General features: G+C 40.0%; 2 protein-coding genes across 2 annotated transcripts in view; one reads left to right on the forward strand and one right to left on the reverse strand.

Annotated features, from left to right (window-relative positions):
- Positions 1 to 366: 366 nt before the first annotated feature.
- The window catches only part of LOC143363906 (uncharacterized), a 50,220-nt gene continuing 27,210 nt past the window's right edge, over positions 367 to 23,376 (reverse strand). The window contains exon 6 of the mRNA XM_076804437.1: positions 367 to 528. Coding sequence (XP_076660552.1) covers positions 442 to 528 — 87 coding nt within the window. The 3' untranslated portion in view covers positions 367 to 441. The remainder of the gene's footprint in view (positions 529 to 23,376) is intronic.
- LOC143363912 (uncharacterized) lies at positions 5,536 to 12,434 on the forward strand. The gene is made up of 6 exons (XM_076804442.1): positions 5,536 to 5,557; positions 10,247 to 10,360; positions 10,478 to 10,561; positions 10,636 to 10,805; positions 10,858 to 10,914; positions 12,193 to 12,434. The coding sequence occupies exons 1-6, from the start codon at positions 5,536 to 5,538 to the stop codon at positions 12,343 to 12,345; spliced, it is 600 nt and encodes a 199-aa protein (XP_076660557.1). The 3' UTR covers positions 12,346 to 12,434.

Below are 23,376 nucleotides of genomic sequence, written 5' to 3' on the forward strand. Positions count from 1 at the left end.
AAAATTATATCATCCTCTAACAATAACAATACAGTTCTGAACAATTAATTTATTCGCGTATACGTTACATTTATAAAGTACATATTAATATTTGGCTGTTTACAACATTTCGAATTTTGCAGTTAAACATATTCTTTATTGTACGTACAGTTTCATTCATTTGTTATTTATACCCAACATAAAGTTTAACTAATCATAACCGAAATTAGTATTTTAGAAAACAATATTCTATTGTATTCGCGAGACTGCAGTGACTATATATATAGCTATTTTTAATTGTAATTCCTACTACTAACGACGCTGTCAGCAGATTTTAGTTCCAGTTGGTTATACAGGATGTGACACGAAAATGGTAATGGGGTTACGTGACCCCAAAAACGTTGGACACGAAAATGCATTGGATGATAGGTCTATCCTTATACCTCGTCTGTGGTGCAGCGTTCATTTCATAACTTTAATTTCGTCAATTTTAAACTGTCCGATATTTTGATAAAGGTCCTCGTATTCTTCAAATTTTGAAAAATGTTCCTGCCACGAAAACATTGCATTTGTCTAAAACAATTGCAATAAATAAATGGTGAAGAAAACCTTTTTTTTTATTTCAAATGACAACGTTTTTAACGTACCGGACACTCTACGACTGTGTGTGCATTTGAGAGTAAAACTGTCGCGAGTTACTCTCCAGAGTCAAATTCGTCAGTGTTTTATTATGCACGAAAGGAATAGCCCTCTCCGGTAGCAAATATTTCCGATGCTACCGCAGAGTGCCATTCCTTTCGTGCATAATAAAACACTGACGATTTGACTCTGGAGAATAAGTCGCGACAGTGTTACCCCTAAATTCGCACGCATCCTTAGAGTGTATGTAGACTAAAAATGTTGTCATTCGAAGAAAATGTTTCTCCACCGTTTATATTGCAATTGTTTGAAACAAATGTTCCTGCTTTCGTGGCAGGAGCATTTTTAAAAATTTAAGGGAAATGAGGAACTTTCTCATAAAAGCGGACATTTTCAAATTTCCGTAATTAAAGTTATTTCAAGTGAACGCTGCACCGTGACATACAGCTTCCGACGGCTGGCGCGCGGTAGAAGCAGCGGCCGGACAGTCTTACCTACGTGCAGCGTTCACTTAAAATAATTTTAATTCTCATTAAAGGGTCAGTAATGGGGACACTTTGCCCTATCTCCCCATTCTTTTTCAAATTTTTAAGAATATTCCGGCCATGAAAATATTGCATCTATTTCAAACAATTGCAAAATGAATGGTGAAAAAAACATTTTTTTCAAATGACAACATTTTTAGTATACTCTCTTACGTTATCACTATAAGCTCCCAAAAACTCATCTTTGATCTTTGTCGATTTGTTAGTTCTAGCCGTATAATTTAATGAAAAAAGAGTGACACTTTCTTACTTTTCTGTAAAATCATGAAAATCCTTTGAGACTTGTTCATAGGTGACTACAATATATTCAAGTTTGAACAAAATGCGAAACATTGCTGCAACAAGAGTCCGATTTCGCGTGGAATGATCCTTATAAGAACAAGGTGAGAGCTTATCGTTTCATAGAGGACGAAATACAGAAAGTTTCTGATACAATCGAACGAATCAGTTCGAGGGAACGGCGAGAACGTCCGCGACGTCGGCCATTGTGGATGGAAATCATTTTCCTTAGCCTCCGCCGAGGAATAAAAAGTCATGTGCAGCTCTGAAGACGCAGGGAATCGAATCGCATAGTTATCGGATGCACCGGCCAGCCTCGTTTTCATAACTTACCTTGGCCGGGAAACCATGGCGTTGTGAAAACAATTAGTTAATGGGACGCGGGCGAAGTTTACAAGCTGATCGAGCAACGTTTAATAAAGTCAGAGAATTTTAAACTTTCGTCACTTGCCCGGTTCGATCTATCGCTTGAAATTACCGGTCGAATAAACGGGGCTTTTAGGAGTTGTAACCCCCGACGAATTAGATCAGGTTAGATAAACGTGGAAGTTCGTGTCATCTATTAACCCTTAACACCCCAACGTGCTTCTGTATCATAACTGACCACTACTGTCCAAAATATGGCGAGTGTATAATCGATTAATAAAATGGCTTTTAGCAAACAAATAAGATCTATCGGTTTCTAGAAAATCGAAATATGCTCAAGTAGTATGCTCGAGGATTATACGGTTCACACACAATTACAGACGTATTTCGCGCGTCCTCGTATCTCCGGGAGATAAAAATGAATTTCTTCATCCCCTCAATCAAGAAAACCACTTAGGAGATCCTTCGTTTTTACGCGAACAAAGGTGGCTGTTTTGCGGGAAGTTTTTCGACGGGAAATTAGCGGAGATGTTGACACCGTTGTTGCTCGTACATCTTACTTTTTTGTAATAAGGAATGCCATTGTCCTTAAATAAAAAGAAAAATTAAAATCGACTTTTACGGATGTTGCACGCAATTTCGCGCAGGAAATAATTCCAAGATATAACGAAGATAGAAATGTTTCTGATCGGTGTACGTTAGCGTACCGTTTTCATTATTTTCAACCGATCCGTCGGAAACTACCTTTAAGAAGTTCAGCTATCTTCTTTCCTGCAATAACCCCAAAGAAAATGATTATATCCGGCTTTTCAGATTGATTTCAATTATATCTACACTACAAAATTCAATAGAATTGAGTAGAATTTTTCTTGATTTTAGATCTACAAAGTTGCTACCACTGAAAATAAGATTTCGTGGGGTTTCTTAAAGTTTGACTACAGAAACTGAAAATTGCCCAAACATCCGCAGTCCATCGACAAGAATCACCCGCCATAATAAATAAAATATCTCGTTAAGCATCGCGTCCGTGATGAGAGGCAAAAAGCACATGAATTTTTCACACCCCCCAAAATAGAAGGACTCGGCAGTTAAGGTCAAACGTCTCTAGTCGTTCTCATAAGGTCATCGAAGTTGAGATGAGTCACAAGTGATCGAGGGCTGGTTTGTCGATCGCCGGACAATTTCTGAATTACCGAAATTTGGAAGTACAGTGAATTTTCGATATATGTCAACAACACGGGTCTTGCCAGTGTCATCACCATTGTTGCATTTCGATAAGAAACTTTCGATTCTTGTATCGAAAACCTTTATAGAAAATAAAATTGTTCTAAATAAATAATAAGTTGATCGTAAAAAATAGAAACTAGATGAAAATGTGCCTGTTCTTTCAACAACTTTCATAAATTGAAAATAATATTCTCCAATTTTTCTAACACCTTCACAATTTAGCTTTCCAGTTTCCATTTTTCTATAAATGCACAAAATCCACAGCGAACAAAAATTAGCACTTAACGATGTTTGTTTATTGCCCGTTGTTCAATTCCATTTTGGCAATCCACTCTCGACAATCGCGTTCGATACGGTGTTCCACGGATTCCACGTCGCAATTAACACGGGCCGGAAGTCACCGCGCATAATTTTGCGTAAGGAGAGTTAGACACTGTCAAATTGCGGAAGACGAACACTACGTACGGGCTTAATTGTGATCCTTATTGGGCCCACCGTGAAATATGGAACAAGAAGCGGATCGCGTGTAACTGTATGCGCCTCGTATTCGGGCGCACACGATCCCGGCCGACGGGATATAATACCCTGCGGGAATAATGATTCCCCTCTGTGACGCAAATTTTTCGAGCGGAGACTGAAATTCGAATTTTTACGGCTAATCAAGAAAGCCCGTCACGTGCGCGATTTCAACGGGAATATCTACATATGTCGGGTATGCAAACAAGAACTTTTTCATCCCATTCTTCCGTTTGTTTCAAACGCCAATGCAACTCGATGAATAAATATGAACTTCCCGGAACATGCGAAAAATCCCTCGGCGAAATAGTCAATCGAAGTTTTCTTGTGAGGTTTAAAGCAAACGCGAAGTATTCGTCAAACAATTTGATTATTTATTAAATTATTTCTTAATCTATTTAATAATCAGAATAATTATTGTTAGAATACGATAGAATTTCGTGGCTTGATTTCGAGAAATATTGTAATCGAATACCGTTGTCTGGCCCTCCGGAATTTTAATTAAAAATTCCGTAAAATTAACAGAGCTATGGCACGCGATCAGTTCATGCTCCTACGATACTCAGCACGACACGTAGAACGTAAAACGCGTTGTTTGGGACAATTCTAATTTCTTAAAATCTCTATTAACAGTTAGAATTTCTAACAACGATGATACTATTAAAATAAATTGTTTCATGGGATTTTCCGTAAAAATTGCTTTCTCTCGGAACGTTCACGATTCACAGGCTCAATTCACTGTTACAAAGGAAATCATGAAAAATATCAGGTCACTTTGAATTGTCACTTTTAGATAGACACAAGACGTCAGAAATGACGCTTTTATATCGACAATAACTATATTTTCCTGTCGAAGCAATTTTCTTTCGTTACGTCAACGGTATGACGAATCGCCCTAAAAGTTTCAATAGAATCGGTCGCACGGTCTCTGGGAAAGCAATTCCGAAAGATCAGCAAATTTCACAGTGTCCAACAATATCTTCTCCTGTCCCTTGCGCCACTATTTTATTTGATTCATCAAACGCTACATCTGTATCACCTGTAACAGCTTTTTCACGATATGCCCAAAGGGAGACGGTTCACTCTATGACGTAGGTAGATTTTGCCTACAACCCTTAATTTTTAACGTTAAAATGATGATTTCACATCACTTTATAGAAATATCGAGAACACGTTCAGTCAGATTTTCAACGATTTCGAGCGTATGTCCGAAGAAACAAAAAAATTAATTTATCCTCCAAAAATCTTCAGAAAATCTAATATTATATTATTTTATTAATTTTATACAAAAATGTTATACAATAAATACGCCATTCAACTCGGGCGAGTCCAAAGAATCGTCGCGTGTGAAAAGAGTTCGCGTATCTTTTGCAGTTAAAGCAGGACAAATGGTTAAAGTTATAGATTGTCGTCACTAAATAAAAATCAAAAATACAAGATAAAGATCCACAGTCTAGTTATTACATTATTCTCTGTTCATTAGAATTGTTGAAAGAAGGAATACATTTTTAGTTAACTTCTGTTCTCTGCAATTTTCAATAAAAAAAAAAAATTGTAGAGAACAGAAGTCGATGTGTAATCATTGCAGAATATACTTTTTATAATAACTTTTATCATAACAATAAATTTTATATAACTTTTTCCTCCGTGAAAATGTTCTGCTCGACTTCGTTAAGGAGTTATTAACGAAAACGCGGGTCATTGAACAGTACATTGAAAATTTAAAAAAATATTTATTTCAATTCTTCCGTAAATGACCATGGGATTTCGCGAGATTGGAAATAAAATAAAAATCACGTTCGCAACAAATGACGCGTTTATTTTATCGCGTTTTGTGTATAATCGCGTGGATGGTCTATTTGCCCGTTGGCCGGACATATCCGCGCTTATTAAAATCGAAAATTTAACAGATTACATGTTTACGGAGAGAGAAGAGTCATCGAGTCGTTCGGGCGAAATATTAATCAATATATTGCGAATTTTAATGCGAAAGAAATATCGCCTGCGTTGGGCGATATTCATTTCCCTTGCGAAATTTATTTCCCTTTTAAATCGTTTATGCGTTTCTAGATTTTCTAAATGCTTCTATACTGTTTTGCGTTTGATCCATCCATTTTTAACACGAATCTATAAAATCCTCGGTCTTGTTAATCATTGTTCGTTTAGCCTGGGACGAATGATCCTTCAAAATATAATTTTTTAAATTCGATGCTCTCAATGGGCTGATACAAAAACCTTTTAAATTCCACGAATTTGAATGTGAAGATATTTAATATCCCGATCAAGAGCTTTCGACAGAACGTAACAAATCCGATTTTATCGTTTCCATTCGCGGGATTGGCCAGCAGGGACACGGTAGGAATCAGTGTTAGGTGTGGCCAATAATTTCATTGTTACGTTTTCAGCGCCGTAAGGAAAAATCGGCTTGATACTCCGCGTTTTCCAGCTACACTGAAATTTTATCTTCGACTTTTCCTCGTTTTTCATTCTACATTACCCCCGGTTCTGCTTGGTAGCGTTCACGTTCGTGTCGGCCCCACCCCCTCTGCCCTTCGCCGTTGCGTCAGAGTAATAAGTTTCAGGAGCCACTGCTCGATCGCTGGTCGTTCAATCGGCTGCGAAATATCGGAAATTGTTACATGCTTCTCGTATGCTGATTTATTTTATTTCTGCCCCCATCGATTGGCTGCCTCGATTTTACAATCACTAAATAATATAAATCCGTTTCGAAGAGGATACGTTGAGCAACAGTATCCGCTTCGTATTTTCCGCATTTCTTCACAGGTGAGGAGAGGTGTTAGCTCCACTTTTGCCAGTTCCACTATCATAATTTTTCCAGCCACGAGGCTCAGGGACAAACAGTTTCTCTGGAAATAAAGCATCGCCTCCGGAAAGGGCAAATTTTTTCGTGCAACACAGGCACGCGCGGTTTGCTAGAGTCTTACACAGAATGTATGTCGCGGTGTGTACCACCCACGTGCTCTCAGCAAATACCACCCTTTTCTTCAGTGAGAACAGAAGCATCCCGGTGGTAACAATATCGCTACCCACTTGTGGTGTACCTTTTCATAATTCGTGCGAAAGTACGTATCGTCCCTTTGACAGCGAAACTGTATATACGTGACATCCTTTCTTCCCACCCCTGCGACCGTCAGAGATGAGAACCGCGCCAAGGGAAGAGAATTTAGGGGGAGAATTGCTTACGGCGTTTTTAATACGTCTGATCGCCATACGGTTGACCCCTCGTGTTTTTGTTCTCTTCTGGCTACGACTTATTCCTCGTCGGTCACTCGTGACTCCTATTTAATCTGTGAATCATTGGTAGGATGATAGAAAACATGATGATGGGCTAGAAATAGTTAACGCATTGGTTACCAGCGGTTGTTTTGGCAATAGACTTCATCATATGATATTGTTTAAGATGTCCTTTTTTAAAATGTGGTGTCATATACGGTCGGTAAAATATCGATAGAAAGAGAAATAATTACAGTAGAGCCTCGCTTCGTCGACCGTCATTTATTGCTAGAACTCCTCGTCCCTTTCATACTCACAAGGGAACATAATCAGATGCGAAAATCCGATTTTGATGAAACTTGTGGGAGCTTATAGTTCTTTGAAAAATATTTCACACTTGTTTTTTTTTATCGGCAACCATCCACTTTGAAGGGGTGAAAACAGCCCTCAAAGTTGGCGGTCAAAACCATATTTTTGGAGATATCTCGGAAACCAGAGGTCGAAAAAATTTGAATTTTTTTTTAAATTGTGTGTTTTTCAATGGGAAATGTAGTCGCGCAAGAAAATTTTAACAAAAGTTTGTTGTTTAAACAATATATTAAAAATTTGATTTTTTTTGCGGCGCGCCGTAATTATAATTAGCACCGCGTCACGCTGCTACCTGCGCCACCTTCTCTCGCTACTAATAAAATAATAAACGACACATAACCCAGTGGTATTGTTTAAAATACTATACAGGTTTATACTAAATGCTTATATTTCGATAAAACCAGCCAGAATTCCTTCCTACGCACGCCAGGCGCAAGAATATCTTCCATTATGCATAATTATTGTTAAATGGCAAAAAAAAACATGTACCCCCTATTTTGGATCAAAGATCACACACCCAAGTTTACATTAAAATGAACTAACAATAAATAAGGGAAACTGAAAAAAAATCAAATTTTTAATATATTGTTTAAACAAAAAACTTTTGTTAAAATTTTCTTGCGCGACTACATTTCCCATTGAAAAACACACAATTTAAAAAAAATTCAAATTTATTCGACGTCTGGTTTCCGAGATATCTCAAAAAATATGGTTTTAATCCCCGAGTGGATGGTTGCTGATAAAAAAGCACGTGTCAAATTTCTTTCAAAGAACTATGTATAAGCTCCCATAAGTCTCATCAAAATGGGATTTTCGCATCTGAATATGATCCCTTGTCAGTATCGCCAGATAAGGTGAGGCAGCACAAATTGACGGTAAAAAGTTACCCTCGGTCTGCCAGTACCGGATTAGTCAGATATAAAACCCGTCATGTTACCGGGGGCTAGAACTTTCTGTGAACAATATTTTTTAGTGTTGGTGTTAATTTTTAAAACATAAACGCATGCTCTTCTGTGTAAAAAAAGAGATATTGTACATACATAGTACAAATTAAAAAGTACTAACATAGCTATATTTCAGATGTTAGTTTTATTTCGGTATGTATTTCAGACGTTAAAACCACGTCTTGAAAAAGACGTCTTTAGGGGAGTCGTATCGTCGTCATTTATTTCAATAATTCATCATAGATTTGAAGATACGAATTTTGGCCACGAACTCGGCCGAATTCGCCACTGTGCGATGGCTGGCAACTTGAGGTTGTACTCACACCCGATTCGGAGCTTTCGTTGACACATGTTTAGAAAGTTAGGGGTCTTTACTGTGGACGATACCTTGTTCTTAAGGGATCTGGCCGCGGAGTGGGGATGGGCGAGGGTGTCTTCTAGGAGCGCGAGTGACTTCTCATTACTTATCGTGGAACCATCCGGAGACGTATTCGGCACTTTAAGTAATTTTGCGAGTGAATCGATCTGGGAGCAGGAGCAAGTGTGTGAAGTGAGAACAACATAATTCCAAATCGTCATTCTTGTAATATTCGGACAAGTAAGTATTTTTATTGCTACTATTTGTTATCGTTCGTGTTTTTGCTTATGCTCTTCCGCTATATTTGTTACATTGATATAACTTCTCTTAATTTCCGTATATATCTCTTTAATTAATGTTTAAATTAGTATGTTTTCTTATAAACCATGCCATAGAAATTTTGACTGTATTTTTCAATTCTAGGCAAGCAAACAATGGAAACTGCAACGTGGACGGTGGTTCAGTTCATCGAAGATGGCAGCGTGGAGGCAGTGCCAACAAACTGGTTAGAGGGCGAAAATTGTTACTGGCCACCACTGCAACGGGGTCGTTTGATGACCGCAATAAAAAAAATGGAGGCCAGTAACAATTTATGGACCAAGTACAAGGTCAAGATTTTTAGAAACAGCACTTTCGGTAAGTTACAATTTGTTCAGGATTCAAGCGTTGGAATTCGGCGGCTATTGTCTCAACTGGCGACCGCTGTATCATACAGTTTTTGTCTCGTATGTCAACACGCGGCAAGAACGCGTGTCGCCGTTGCTCGACACCGCGTAGCAACAGTTTCGTCTCTCATTGGCCGAATTTCAACGCTCGAATCCTTCAAATCGAGACAAACAAGGATTATCCGATTCGGGAGCACCAATCACGGTGCTCCACATTCGATGGTCCTTGTTATTTAAGGCACCTGCGTGTGCCTTCTCACTCTCTTAATGTTCGTCACTCGCATCACGCTGCTTAACGCTCTTAACGTTCGTCTTCAGTCATATTTCTCGCGCTAGTTTGCTGCTCGCGCTCGTCTCGCTCAGGTCAGATTTCAAAATCTCTCGCTCGGAGACTCTCGCGATCTCGAACTGCTCGTTCGCAGTATTTTCTACAATCTTCCGCGCCGCGTTACGTGCATTCTGCCGCGCGTTGAAGATCTCCGTCGCCCGCGTTGAACATTTCCGTATCGCGGCGGCACGCGTTTCGTGCCGCTCAAGATTTCCGTTTCGCGTTCCGACGGCAGAAATCTGCACGCGCAAAATATCCGTCCATCCGCCGGCTCGCGATTCTCGATCGCGCTTTCTCTCTCTCGATCGTGCGCACCTCGCGACGTCCTCGTTCTCTAGCGATCGCGACGTTCTCGTTTTCTCTCTAGCGCTCGCGACGTTCTCGTTCTCTCCATCGCTCGCGACGTTCTCGTTCTCTCCATCGCTCGCGAGTGACCGGCCGGTCGTGCCGCCTGTGATCGGTCTGCGATCAATAAAGTGCAGTTTAATATCAGCTCCCTCTCCCTTTCCCTCTCCCTCTCCCTCTCCCTCTCCTCCCCCCCCCCCCTCACTCTCTCTCTCTCAACCTCTCACTGACCCATCCTGTGGATTCCTTTGCGCGCTCAACTCTGAGTGGTCCCGGCATGAGGCTGCTCCGACCGTCGGTCGACGCCGAAACACAATTATTATACACTCTAAATGTACAATTGAAATAATAACGCTTGTAACGCTTTCGTTTAATGCTTCTAGATGACTACACGAAGGCCAGAAACAAGGCAAAGGCCGCAGAGGAGACGAGCGATCTGCAATCGGAGGCAGAGTCACCATCGGAGAGAAGAAAGAGGCCAGCGTTTACATTAGAAGACAGTACCTCCTCTGACGAGGCAGCAGTTTTCTACCCTGCTCCAGATTTGAAAAAACAGAGGAACATAGGTATGTAAATTCAAAAGAAAGCACTCTATAAAACATTATATATTACATTCATAGTTATAAATCATTCTGGTTCTGTAATTAGTATATCTTTTTAATCAAAATATATTTTCTTTTCAGCCGCTTGTTCGCACTCTGTTGGCGAGGAATCGCAGGGAGAGGGACAAGAGGATGAGATACATTCCGATAAGCAGTGTAGTATTGGTAAGTTAAGAAAAATATTTTAGAGATAAATAAGTTCACTTTAAAACATATAATATCTAACAAACAATTAATAGGAGAGCAAACGGAAAATAATTGCTGCAAGGGGTGCCAAAAAAGAGATGGGATGTTAAAAACACTAATACTGCAGAACCATTTGACGAGAGTTCTGCTCACAAAAGTATTAGCAGAGATGCGTGCGCTGAAGGAGATAACACAAATCAATAACGCAGGAGGATCACGCAGCGTGTCGTTTCTGAACAAATTCCCGAATTTAAAATTCCCGCTAAAATCGTTAGAAGAGGTTAGAATTGGTTGAAGAAATTCTAAGCAATCCGGAGGAATTTGATTATGGAGTAAGTACAATTTACAGATGTAATAAATAAACTAAAAGTAATTGATCTTTCATTTCCAATTTGCTTTTTTATAGTTGAGTCCCTTTTTCTCTAGATCATTTACTATTTATACTCCCAGTTCCATTATCACAGGATTATGATCTGAGCTTAGTTCGTGTAAAACCAGCATTTCGGAGATGTCTCGTATGTTTTTGTTTATGGCAATGTCTATTGTGGATGGTGGTTGTCCATTAGTGGGATAGTGTGTGTGTTCATTGGGGAAGAGTATGCCGCTATTATTGTTTGCAATGTAATTATATATTTTTCTTCCACTGCTATTCAGATTTGTATTGTTCCAAGCTGGGTGTCTTGCATTAAGGTCTCCAATTATTAGAACTTTGTTCCCTGTTTTCAGTAGATCATCAATCTCTTTTATTTTAAAGTGGTTCGAGGGGTTATTATATGCTCCTATTATGTATGAAATTGTACGAAACGACTTTGCTCTCTTCGAAATGTTAGAAGAATGAATTTTCTGAAATAAAAGAATCTTTTATAAAAAAATTGCAATTGGTTGGAACCGAATTTTTAAAATTTTGCTATGCAAGTAATTTTCATTTTCTGTGTGTTTTCTCTCGTACAAAAGAACTTTTAGTATTTTCCCCGCAATTCTTTCGAAATTTCTTTTTCCCTTCGCGTAGTAAACTAATTCATCCAGAAAAATCTTACGGTTCGGTATGACGAACTGACTCTTTAGTAATTGAAAGAGCGTCTAAAGGAGTAATTTAATTATAATTTATCAAAGCGTAATTCGGTTCGCGATGATATCGGAAATACTCGAAAACTTTTGATAGCCGAAAAGATTATTCCTAATCGTGGGATGTTTTCCCGATATCGGAGCCCGGACTATGCCCCGAAAGAAATTCCGATAGTTATTATTCAATCAAACTTGCCGCAGATTTTTTCATTACAGATTTATTATTTTAGAATAGAATAGATTTATAGATTTTTTTCCGTCTAACCGTTCAATCTATTTCGGTGCATAGTGTAATGGAATGCCCACTGCGTTGGAATTGCAAAATAAAAATTCGCCGAGATAAATTACAGCGGTTTTGCAACGGCCTGGTAGCTATATTATATTTTACAGGGAACACAGTTTTTAATTGAAGCAATTATATTCATCCTTAGACAGCTACATGTTATATAACTCCTCCATTTTGCAATTTTACGTAAAAACAAAAATATGAGAATAAAGCTAAAATGTTGCTTAATATTCTCTAAAAGAATGTCTTTTGTTTACAGTATCTTTGTACGCGAGAGAAAAATGTTAGATTCACTCGATTTTATGAGGTCTACAAGGTTGCATATACCCTTAAGTTAAAGAGAACTATTTTAGTGAGATTGATGGCAACAGTAATAGAGAACCAACACTTTGCATACACACACCCGCGGTGAATAGGTCAGTGCTGATTACTGGCTGCAACTTTGTTAACCGTTGAGTGACTGAAACGCAGGTGCTCTGTCATCGAATCAACTCAAGTGCAACCTACATTGCCGATGGTCAACTAAAAATCGTTAAAATTGCTGCACAGAATACAAGACTGTTTGTAAATATTATATCAAGGACAAGTTATAAGTAGTTTGCAGCAAAAGACGAACACCTCGAGGGCCTGTCTCCATCTTTTACAACTGATAATCAGAAGCTACGGCAGCCGCGTGGCCTAGATGCATTTGTTATTCCGTCTTCGCTACATTGTACGGACTTGATGCTCACCTATAACACGCGCTAATAACCATAATTTAAACTTTACCTACTCATTTTTTCCATAAACGGATAAAACCCGGAGTGTGGTGATTGCTTTAGAAGTGACATCATTTGAAACATTATTTCAAATAAAATATTAGTTTATTTTATAATTATTTCAGATAATTGTGAAATTATTTTCCAAAATTATATCAGAAACATTTGAAACATTATTTCCAATAACATAATTAGTTATATATCATTTATTGTTCCCCTCAGGGTTACAATTCCCATTGCATCTCCTTCCTTTCCCCGCTCTTATCCTAACCTTAGCCTAACTTACCAATTACCTTACCACGCAAAACCGCACACAGCTTTATACACAAGCGAGAGAGAGAGAGAGAGAGAGAGAGAGAGAGAGAGAGATATCTTGTCGACTTTCCATAAAATAGGATAAAAGTAACAATATAAAAATAAAATAACCAACGCCAGAAATACAATAACTTAACCTACAATAAGTTACATTATGTAACAAAAAACAACAATTAAATATCAAAAGCTTATCACAGAAAAAATAATAATACACAGCATACCTGTCTTTTCTCTCTCTCTCTCTCTCTCACACACACACCTCCGCCCCCTTCCCTAACCTCATGGACCCCCTCTACCACTCATATTCTCCCACCATTCGTCCACCTTCCTCAACCATTCCTCCCCTTCCCCCTCGATCCGAGCACTACCCCATCAACCCCTGCCATCCTCTTCCATCATCCCCTCCCATACACATTTCCCATACGTGTTCAATAACATAATTAGTTTATCTAATAATTGTTTGAGATAATTGTGAAATTATTTTTCAAAATTATATCTGGTGCCCAGATTGTCGCGTTTGAGTATACTTTATACCGACACTCTTGTGACATATTTGAAATAAAGAAATATAAATATTGAAATAATATAATACTTGAAATTGCTAATGTCTCAAATGAATCAATACTATTTTTATTTGCAAACAGCAATATGGAAATAAAGGTGGGAAATAAATTATTTCGAATAGCTATTTCTTCTTTTAACTAAAATTTTTCCAGGTCTGCCTAAGGATCAGTATAGTGAGCTCAAAGTTTCGGGACGAATAACAGTGAAAAGAAAAATCATTAGCTTATGGCAGATGTGGAAAAATGGAAGTGTCTTGATTCGAGAATTTCTGTTTCCCAAGGGCTTTGGTACAGTGATCCCAAAATTTGGGAATGAGTACCAATGGTAAAATCATTAGCTTACGAAAACTGTGTTATTTTATATTTACGGACACTAGGTTGTTCGAATTGGGCAGGAAACGGCAGTAATCGGACACTTTCGAAAAGACGATAACACTCATTGGGCTTCAATTTTTTCGAGATTTTAAAATTAGTTTCTTAGCTGATGTAAACAATTTTTTTGAGAACTTTACGTCAACCGCGGAGAAAATTTGTTGTCACATTTTTTAATTTTGCACATCATGGGTGAAGCTGAACCCAAAGAAGGTACTATGGCCCTCAATGTCAGCCGAAGGGTGGCATTGAGGGGTGTCGACGACCCGGCGAGCAGGGGGTAATTCGGTAGAGTGAGGAAAAGGGCTCAAGACCGCTGTTATCCTTGTCTCGGTTGGGTAACGGCACCGGAGGTTCGCTGTCAGCCATATTTTCAGTTATAATGGGGTGAGCACCGTTCCGATTAGCTACGTACACGGTAAACTGTCGCCGGCAGTTCCTCTATTTCTTCGGAGTTTCGTATTTCCTCGGAGCGCGTTGCCGCCGGGCATTCGAGTCGGCGATTTGTAACGAAAGCCATCTTAAACGAACATGATTGCGAACTTTCCGAGGCACAAGTCGGCCTACCAGCTACGGCTCCGACCGCTATGTCTTCCCGTTTGTCGCAACCAACTCGCGTCGGAATTCTTTTCGATTGTTGTCGGTCGCTTTACTGCGATCGTTCGATTCCACGAAGGGGTTAGGGTGACCCGACCAACGAACGAACACTGTTGAAGTTATTATTGGCAAATCGATATTTACTGAGGGCTCTTTCCGCAATAAGACCGTGTCAGAATTAAGCCGCGGTTCTAATTACATAAATATCGGTTGTAAACGCCACAGCCGAGTAATCGAATTCAGGCTCAATTAAAAGCACCGCGCATGGACGACACCACACCAACGTCAACGCGTTTGCATTATGGGATTTTACGCATTTATAACGAAAATGAATCGATCGAATAGATAACTTTTTGAACATTATTTTCAGCTTCTCATTGTTACGGAGTGTTTTGGATCTTCGTTGGGTTCCGTAACGAGGAACCTTTAACTTACGATCCGAATGATTTGAGAAATAAAATGTGATTTGTGGGAGAGCTAACTGATTTATTATTGTTACCACTGCGATTCTCGGAAAAGAGAGCGAGGGCTCGACGGATTGCAGTGCATATTGACGCGGCTCTCTCCCCTCGCCGCGAACCCGGAACTACCCGAGCCACCCAAAGTGTGCGTCGTGAGAGGGAGACGAACCGCGACGACGGCCGAGTCCTCAATACAAACAAAGTTCGGCAGTCGCTAATTTGCTGTGTGTGCGTGCGGACGCACAGCGGCACCGAACAGCTGATTGCTCGAACACTGAGAAAAGAAATAAATGTCAATGTAGCTTCCAAGGCTTGAAAATTTTTATTTTGCATAAAAATCACTGAGCAACAGTTCCTTTAATTTTTCTAAATCAACGATGTCAAAAGATGTGTGCATAAACGTTCGGAAGACTATATGTAATATTAACAATTCCAGAAATATAAAAATTAAAATAAGAAAATTGGATTTACACTGAAAGACTTTCGAGCCCTTCACGCGTGGTTCAAATTGTGAATGCGTGCACCTACGTATCTGCAACAGCACTGATAATAATAATTCGATAATTCTCTTCTTCGTTTCTCCTCTTTTTGATGGGAACGAATCGGTGTATTGGTCCGGTGCAGTTTGGTGGACTTTAGGTTAGTTTAGGTGGTCTTTGTTCGCTGAAGATACGTCGACGGAAATTGCCGTATTTCCCGCGTCTTCTTCCCGAAGCGCGTAGTTCGGCGAATATTTATAGTGCTCGGGCGCATCAGGATGGCTGAATTATTTGTCGCAGTCGGGCTTTTTCCTTCCGATCGACCGTTCTGTTATTTGCGCTGATGACGCTTGAGCAGCGTCCGGAGAACATCTTGTAATTAAACGTGCTAATGGGGACCAGCACCTGGCTGAGGAAGACGCATTAATTAAAATCCATTAACGACTCCCAGTACGAGGTAGCCGATGCATCAAACACAATACCTGTCGCGCATCCTTGCAACGAAGCCCGAAACTGATCGATCCTTGTCGTTAATTTGACCGCGATGCGCGATCAAGATTAATCTTGAGAACAACCATTTTGCGGGTCACTGGTCGAACCAGACTGGAACGCTTTTTGAGGTTTTTTAAGATGGTAATGGCAGAAAATATTGCAGGGTCAACTGCTCGTATGGAAAACTTGAATATATACGAATCTCTCTTTTTGGGATGTTATAAACAAATTTGCAGAGCTCCTTTCGCATCAATCTGCAATTCCAGACTGGTAAAGTTGACTAGACTAACTTCAGCTTCGACAAACTGATGGATTCAGTACAGTTCACCACTGGGTTACGAATTACCGCGAATTAAATTGTAATTAAGAGCCGAGGGTAGTCACGTGACTTTTTCAGAGTCATCAGATCGGTAACTGTTGTATAATTTCTGTTCACAGCCTTCAGGCACTGACTTCAGATCCGTCTTGGTATTGATCCGACGGGTCTTAAGTCTGTGACTAAACTTGTCACATTTTTTGCTCTGTATTATCGATATCATGAATTCTGACGGCGGAAACGTGCTTCAAGTTTTTCGGTTTATTTCGCAGAGAATCAGGACAAAATATAGCTCAATTTGTAGCCGGTGATATTTTCTAGCGCGCGCTACTCTCGACTTTTTGGCCTACTTCTAATGCTTATATTAATATTACCAAATATCTGCATAATCTCGTCAGCTCATGATCAACGCGCGCTAGACTGAACCTTCCTCTTTCAAAGAAGCGCTTTCCCAGCGAAAAATATTCTCATATAAGGACGAAAAGTTGGGGCACGTAAAACCATTTTTCGCCTATTTTTGTCGGTAATGTGGTCACTGTACCTTATCGCGAATCTGCGGAGTCTTGGCTCTTAAATGCAATGTAGTTTGGCGAGCAAGCAGAGGTACTTGAATTCCCTTAACGAAGGAGAGAGGGAGAAAGAGAGAAAGAGAAAGAGTAATTCGAATAAAACACAAGGAAAGGGAGAAATGTCATTCCACTATTTCAATTACGAGATGGTAAGACCAAATTGGCGTATCTGTTACAATTTATCTTTGAGCCATTATACTGGCGACGGTCTGCGCGCACAGAGGAAATCGAAGGTACATTTCCGGGACAAAGGGCATCAGCTATTTCGTTGAAGGGTTCGAGAACGAGGTCGTTGCGTTAAGAACGGAAAAACTGCATAGAACAAAGCGAAATGGCACTCGTCACAACAACTCAATTTTCACGGGAACGTTGTGCAACACGGTTCGAAGGAAAAGTCGGGTAAGCGGTTGACAAACGGACGAATAAATCCGTCTTGATCTTGGAGGCGTTTATGCGCGACTTTAGATAGCCGTGTTAGGGAGCATAAGCACGTGGTTAGGATCTTTTCCAGCTGAACGAGCCCCCAATCACGCTCCTAGGATCTCTCGTGTCCGAGCCCGTGTCCTGTGCGAACTTCTCGCGTCTTCGATGTCGAAAGTTTTCCATTTCCCGAGGGTTCGCGGGGATGTAATTTAACTGCGATTGCTTGACAGTGTGGTTTCATAGCTGGTTGTGGAAGAGAAAGTTGTTACCTCGGGATAACGAAAATGGCGATATTCCTAGTAGTCAAATAATAAAATAAAATTTATTAAAATTTAGAACCAGCGAGGTTCTCAGGCAGTCGTTATTACATTTTTTGTCCATCGATTTTAAATAGAACACGCGCCATTTTGTTCCAACGCGAACTCCTTTTGGAAGATTTTTACTGCAACAGGAATTTAATCCCGTTAAATTAATGCGAATCGTCAATCCATAGCCTACGGCTTATCTGGAATATCAGTATAACGAGCAACGACGTGAGCGCACATTTCGTTCTAGCTAATTGTATTTGCCAATAAACATCGACGGTATATTAATTACATGTTCGTCATGCATTCGAACGATTTGTTAGCATTTCTCCGTATGACAGCTTGGGATGATCAATAGCAGGGCCCGCTCCAGCGGTTACGAAGCCCCGGGCAAAAAAACAAATTGCAAACTTACAGCCAAAATTGCGCCCCTAAATTTTGGCGCCCCGGGCAAGTGCCCGGGTTGTCCCCCCCCCCCCCCCCCCCCAGGCGGGCCCAGGCAATAGTCATTACGAGGTTACAATCGGTTTGTAGAAATGGAAATTAAGAAACGGAATGAAGTGCGTTCAGCATCCCTGGTATGTGGAAAATTCGATCCTCGGATATTGAAGCGCGTTTCCGGTTCGACTACCGTTCGCAATGCCTCTTTCTCTGTAATCGTGACTGATTAAACAAACTTTATTACACGTTGATGGCCTGCTGGCTAATTTCACTCGCAGACCATCCGTGCAGAGCCGGACAGAGGGTCTTGCCGATCGATTCGCGGATATTAAAATGCGAGACCATGAACGATGCTTTTCATCCCTTAGCAGCCAGTACTTACAAGCTTGTGTACGAGCGCAATTAAGAGATTGCTGTTCCTTGGGACCGTATTGAATTTACTGTAATTAAATTGCGAACCTTTACACATTTATAGTGTGAGAAGATCTTCGAAAATTTCTAAAATTCAGAGTAAATTGATTGGACCTTGCAACATGAAGTTGGCATCATGACTTTGTCAGCGCTTGCGGCCATTTTGTTGTACGTTTGATGAATTAGTCTGCGCTGACCGGTCGAGCGGTATTGACGCGTCGTTAGCGGAAATGAAATAATTATGTAATTATGTAATTTGTAACAGACTTATCCACTAACGACACGTCAATACCTAACAGGTCATCACAGCAACCACTGACATAGTCATGTTGCCAAATTTAGAAAACTAATAAGACATTAAAAATATTGGTATGTTCGCATTAATTCGCACACTACTGTATTTTAGTCATCTACAAGTCTAGTTACAAGTCAGCGAAAAAATTGGACAACAAATGACCAGAGTGTTGTAAAATCACGATTTTATATACTTGAATAAAACTAAAATGTCCGTTTATTGACAAGTCGCATCGATAGAATGCAGATACAATTTTTCTTGTGCAGAGTTCTCGCCGGTCCGCAAACTTACAAATCAATTAATCCGATCTCGGTCGAATCGACTAATTGTCTCATCAGCCTCTGTTGCTTGTATAAAGTGCATAACGAGCGTATTACTTCTCCCGTTTGAGACGCTCTTTGCCAGCACCGCAATTGCTTCCAAATACTCATCGATCATTCAATTTCGCAGTGGACGAGACTCGCCCCTCTCGGTTTCGCAGTTTCATAATTATTGTTTCCCGGGCGGGCTTTGTCAATTTCGCTCGCCGCTGGGTGAACCCATGTCTGTTAACTTTGAATGAACATCATTTTATCTCTGTTCATCTTCCCTTTTCTCTTTCTAGTATTTTGTAATACAAAGTGATTTCTCTATATATGTCGCCAAGGCCTGCATGATAAACGTCGCGGAACTATCCCCACTACGGGGTATACCCCGTGAGGGACCGCGGAGCTCGAGAGGCCTCGGACGCCGAGGAGTGTAAACATGTCTCCTGGACGATACTTGACGCTGGCAAGACCTGTGACGAATATCGAGAATTCACTGTATTACGATTTTATCTCTGTCGTTAACTTGGACTAACACGTCGGTCACATGCTAGTGACGTAATATTTCTTTATCGAACTTCAAAATCAATTTTTATTACCACCTATAATTTTCTTTCGATGTAAGACGATTGGTCGGGACTTTCGAAATTTTTAGGTGCATCGCCTGAAACGTTTGCTTTTACTGTGGTTATTGTTGCATTTTATTTTGTCGGCGAAAATGTGACCGGGTCTGAATGGCTCTCGAGTGGCTTTCAAGAGAATGCAGTGACGCACGAACGAACACGAAATTGTCATTCCACGCTGGAACATTTCTACAGAGAGAAAATCGTGTTATTCCCGTCAACACCGTGTAGCTGCTGAGTGAAACATATTGAAATATATTTATTGAACGATCTTCCGTGAATGCGTTTGCGCAGTCTGTCGACGCTCGTGAATTATACAATTTTTAATCTTTAGGCCTCTAGTTCCAGTGTCTATTCACGCGCTTTTTAGACAAATGAAGATTTGAGAACATTGTTTAGACTCATTTCAACGGGTCCCGCCGTTTTAGTGTTATTTTACGTAATTTTTAAACAGATCGATATTTGGGAACGTTTAAGGGATTAAATTGACCATTAAAAAATATTCTTCTTGACAATTTTCGTGTAGAACGAATTGCTTCCACTAACTCTTGAAATGAAGTAGCACACGGGAGCCCAGGTTCCAATTTCAAGAATGCAAAAATTTTGCAGGAAGTTAAAATTGCCTGTCGATCCATCTCGATTACGATTTCTGGGTCACAGGTGATGCATTCCGAATTTCGCATTTACCGTGGCATGTTTCCCGCTGATCGATTAAAATTATTCGATGTGTCCATTCCCCGTTTCTTCGAAATAGTCAGGATTCCTTACGCCAACCCACCCCCGTTGGTGATCACGCGAGCAGCGTGTATGTACGTTGCTTCTTTCTTCTCGTCGTTCATACACCCGAGGGCTGTCTTCTGTTCATTTCCGCCACCATCTTGTTCGTTCGATTGTTGTTAATTTTGCCCGGCTTGTTTCCGGACGACTACACGGTGAATCAAATTGAGAATTTAATTCGCGTCGGAAAATACAGGGGTGCGGACCCCTTTGTTTGTCCTCTCCCTATTGATCGTATCAATTCAGCCTCCGAGGACACGTGTCGCCCTTCGATTTTTGACCAGCGCCCGCTGGCATGTTTTTGCCTATCATTTGTCGGCGTACTTCGTGTCTCATCTTTTTAATCCGGCCCTTGATTCAGAGTAGACGTTTATTAACTGGACAAAATCGATTCCTGACCGTTTTGTTGTAAAAAATTATTTCGATAATATCTTATTAAATATATTAGATTTAGAACATATGAAAGTCTGGTTTAGGTAATCTGCATATTTTCTGTTCTTTTTTGAGGATTTTAATTTCTTACAATAGAATGTTCTACCTAAAAATCTGAATTAATTACAGTATGTGTATCTAGGTTTTCTAGATACAAATACTAATACTAATAAAAGAAATTAGAAATGAAGAAATTAAGAAATACTAATCTTTTCCGTTTCCAAAGAGGATGTTGCTGACTGTTCCGATGAATCCAAATGGTGCATTACGTGGGGGTGATTTTGTATTGAGGTATGGGTGGTCGCCCATTGCAGATTTTATCAAATTCCGATAATAACGAGTGTTTTCTTCCTTCTTTATCAATCGAGGTCCGAGGTCTTCGTTGAGACATTTGGTGGCTTCGTGCCTTTTGCAGAGCTGGTCGATTATGGAAATCAATTGTTGTACAGGTGGTGCGTGTTGTAGATATTTGTTGACGTCGAGCGAAGTTACTACGCGCCATTGTGTTTGATAGATCCGGATGTCCGACAATTTCTCAAAGAATAAGCCGGTGTCTTGTTGTAATATCTCTATTGTTGAGTCTTTATCTCCCGGGTGTTGACCCATTGTCAGTGGCAGCAGGAGTACGCAAAAGAGAATCATGGTCATTCCCGGCTGTTGGTTCAAAATAAGCATGTTTTAATTTATTTTGATGTTTAGTTATTGTTTTGTTTGGTGTTTGTAATACAACATTATTCAAGTCTGTCACGTCTAGTATTTTGTACGGTCCAATGTAATGGGGGTCGAATTTGCTAGTACGAGGTTCCAAGAGTACGTAAACGAAATCATCTACTTTAAATGTGGCAGGGTTTGCCTTGCAATCGTAGTAGCTTTTTGAGCGAGCTTTTGCTTTATTAAGATCGTTTGCAGCCAAATTACGTATTCGGACTATATTGGTTATTAACTCTGTTAAATAGTCTCCATACGTTTTCAAGTTCGTACCAGTTGGAAATGAGGTTGGTTCCCGAGCTTGTTTACCAAAAATTAATTCGTATGGTGTAAAATTGGTGGCTTCATGAACTGAGGTATTGTAAGAGAACATTGCAAAAGGAATTAGCAAATCCCAGTCCTCGTAATTATCCATGTAATGCTTGAGATATTCCGTGAGTACGATGTGACTTCGTTCTAATGATCCATTGGTTTGCGGTCGGTATCCTGAAGTAGTGATCTGTTTGATTTTGAAAATTTCAGATAAGTTTTTCATGAGGCTTCCGATAAAACTGGTTCCTTTGTCTGTTAATATGGCTCGAGGTGTTCCGTAAACTGCGATGAAATGCCTTGCGAAAGCATCGGCAATGGTAGTCGCTCGGATGTTGGGTATTGCTACTGCAATACAGTATTTGGTTAAATTATCCTGCATAGTAAGAATGTATCGATTGCCTCCTGGTGTGACTGGTAATGGTCCAACGGTATCCAGAGAAATTTTATCAAATGCGTCCAAAGTTGTGTCGGTGATCAACATAGGCTGACGAGTTTTTACACGGACTAATTTTTGTTCCTGACAACTTTTGCATTTTCGGATGTAATCTTGAATTTCATTGCGCATGTGTGGCCAATGAAATCTTGCTCGAATACGATTGTAGGTTTTTGTGACTCCTTTATGTCCTCCGATTAAACTATCGTGTGCTTCGTGAATAATCTCTTGTCTATTTTCCGCAGAAGGTGTGGTGATAATGCAATTGCATATTGTGATTTGAGGAATTTGCTCTGTGAAGGTCTCTTCCAATGTATTGAAAAATTCGTTGAGTGGCAATTTATGCAAATCTCCGGTGGCTGATATTCGAAAAGATTCGATCCTGTGTTCTTTTAAAGCTGGTTGGAGAGTTTTCAATCCGTTGACTATGTCCATTCTATTTGGTTTATCATAAAAATTGTCGGAAATTATTATGCTGAATGTTTTAAATAATCCGTTGTTTGAAATTACAACTTGTCCCTTCTTTGGTCCTGCAGCTAGAAATTCCTGTTTGTTTATTAATTCGGTGTCCAAGAGTAATTTTCCGATGGGAGTTATTAAATTGCAGTCGGCTGATATAAAATGCACGTAATTGTCTTCTTTTGCTGTGAGGGTGTTTGAAGAAACGATAATCTTTTGTTTTGGTTCTGGCGGCGCTTCCAGGTCAGTTTCGGTAGGAGAACTGTCGGTAGCGGTGTCAAAGAATGGGTAAGGGTCTGCTGTACGGTCAGGTAAGTGCCTTGCACATGTTTCGCTTGTGGGTAGCCGGATTATGGTGGGTTGTAAAATTCCATCTGTTCTGTCTGATTGTTCCTGCAGTATATTAGGTGGATCCACTTGCAAATTGTTTGTATTTTCAATAACTGTATTTTCGAGCGGTTCCTCAAACGAAATTAAATCATCAGATAAGCTTTGGTTCTTATCTGTAGAAAAAATTTCTGTGGAGTTTGCTGCGGGTAAAAACTGGTGTGTGGTATCCTGGCCTTCGTCTGGCATCAACACTTCTCTAGATAGGCT

This window comes from Halictus rubicundus, unplaced genomic scaffold (assembly GCF_050948215.1).
Source record: "Halictus rubicundus isolate RS-2024b unplaced genomic scaffold, iyHalRubi1_principal scaffold0168, whole genome shotgun sequence".
NCBI lineage: Eukaryota > Metazoa > Arthropoda > Insecta > Hymenoptera > Halictidae > Halictus > Halictus rubicundus.

Excerpts from the sequence above, each read along its gene's own strand:
- LOC143363912 (XM_076804442.1), top strand. The coding sequence starts at position 5,536 with ATGCGAAAGAAATATCGCCTGC. Across the intron at positions 10,361-10,477 it reads GAAAAAACAGAGGAACATAG|CCGCTTGTTCGCACTCTGTT; the intron begins GTATGTAAATTC and ends TTTTCTTTTCAG. Across the intron at positions 10,915-12,192 it reads CGGAGGAATTTGATTATGGA|TATCTTTGTACGCGAGAGAA; the intron begins GTAAGTACAATT and ends TTTTGTTTACAG.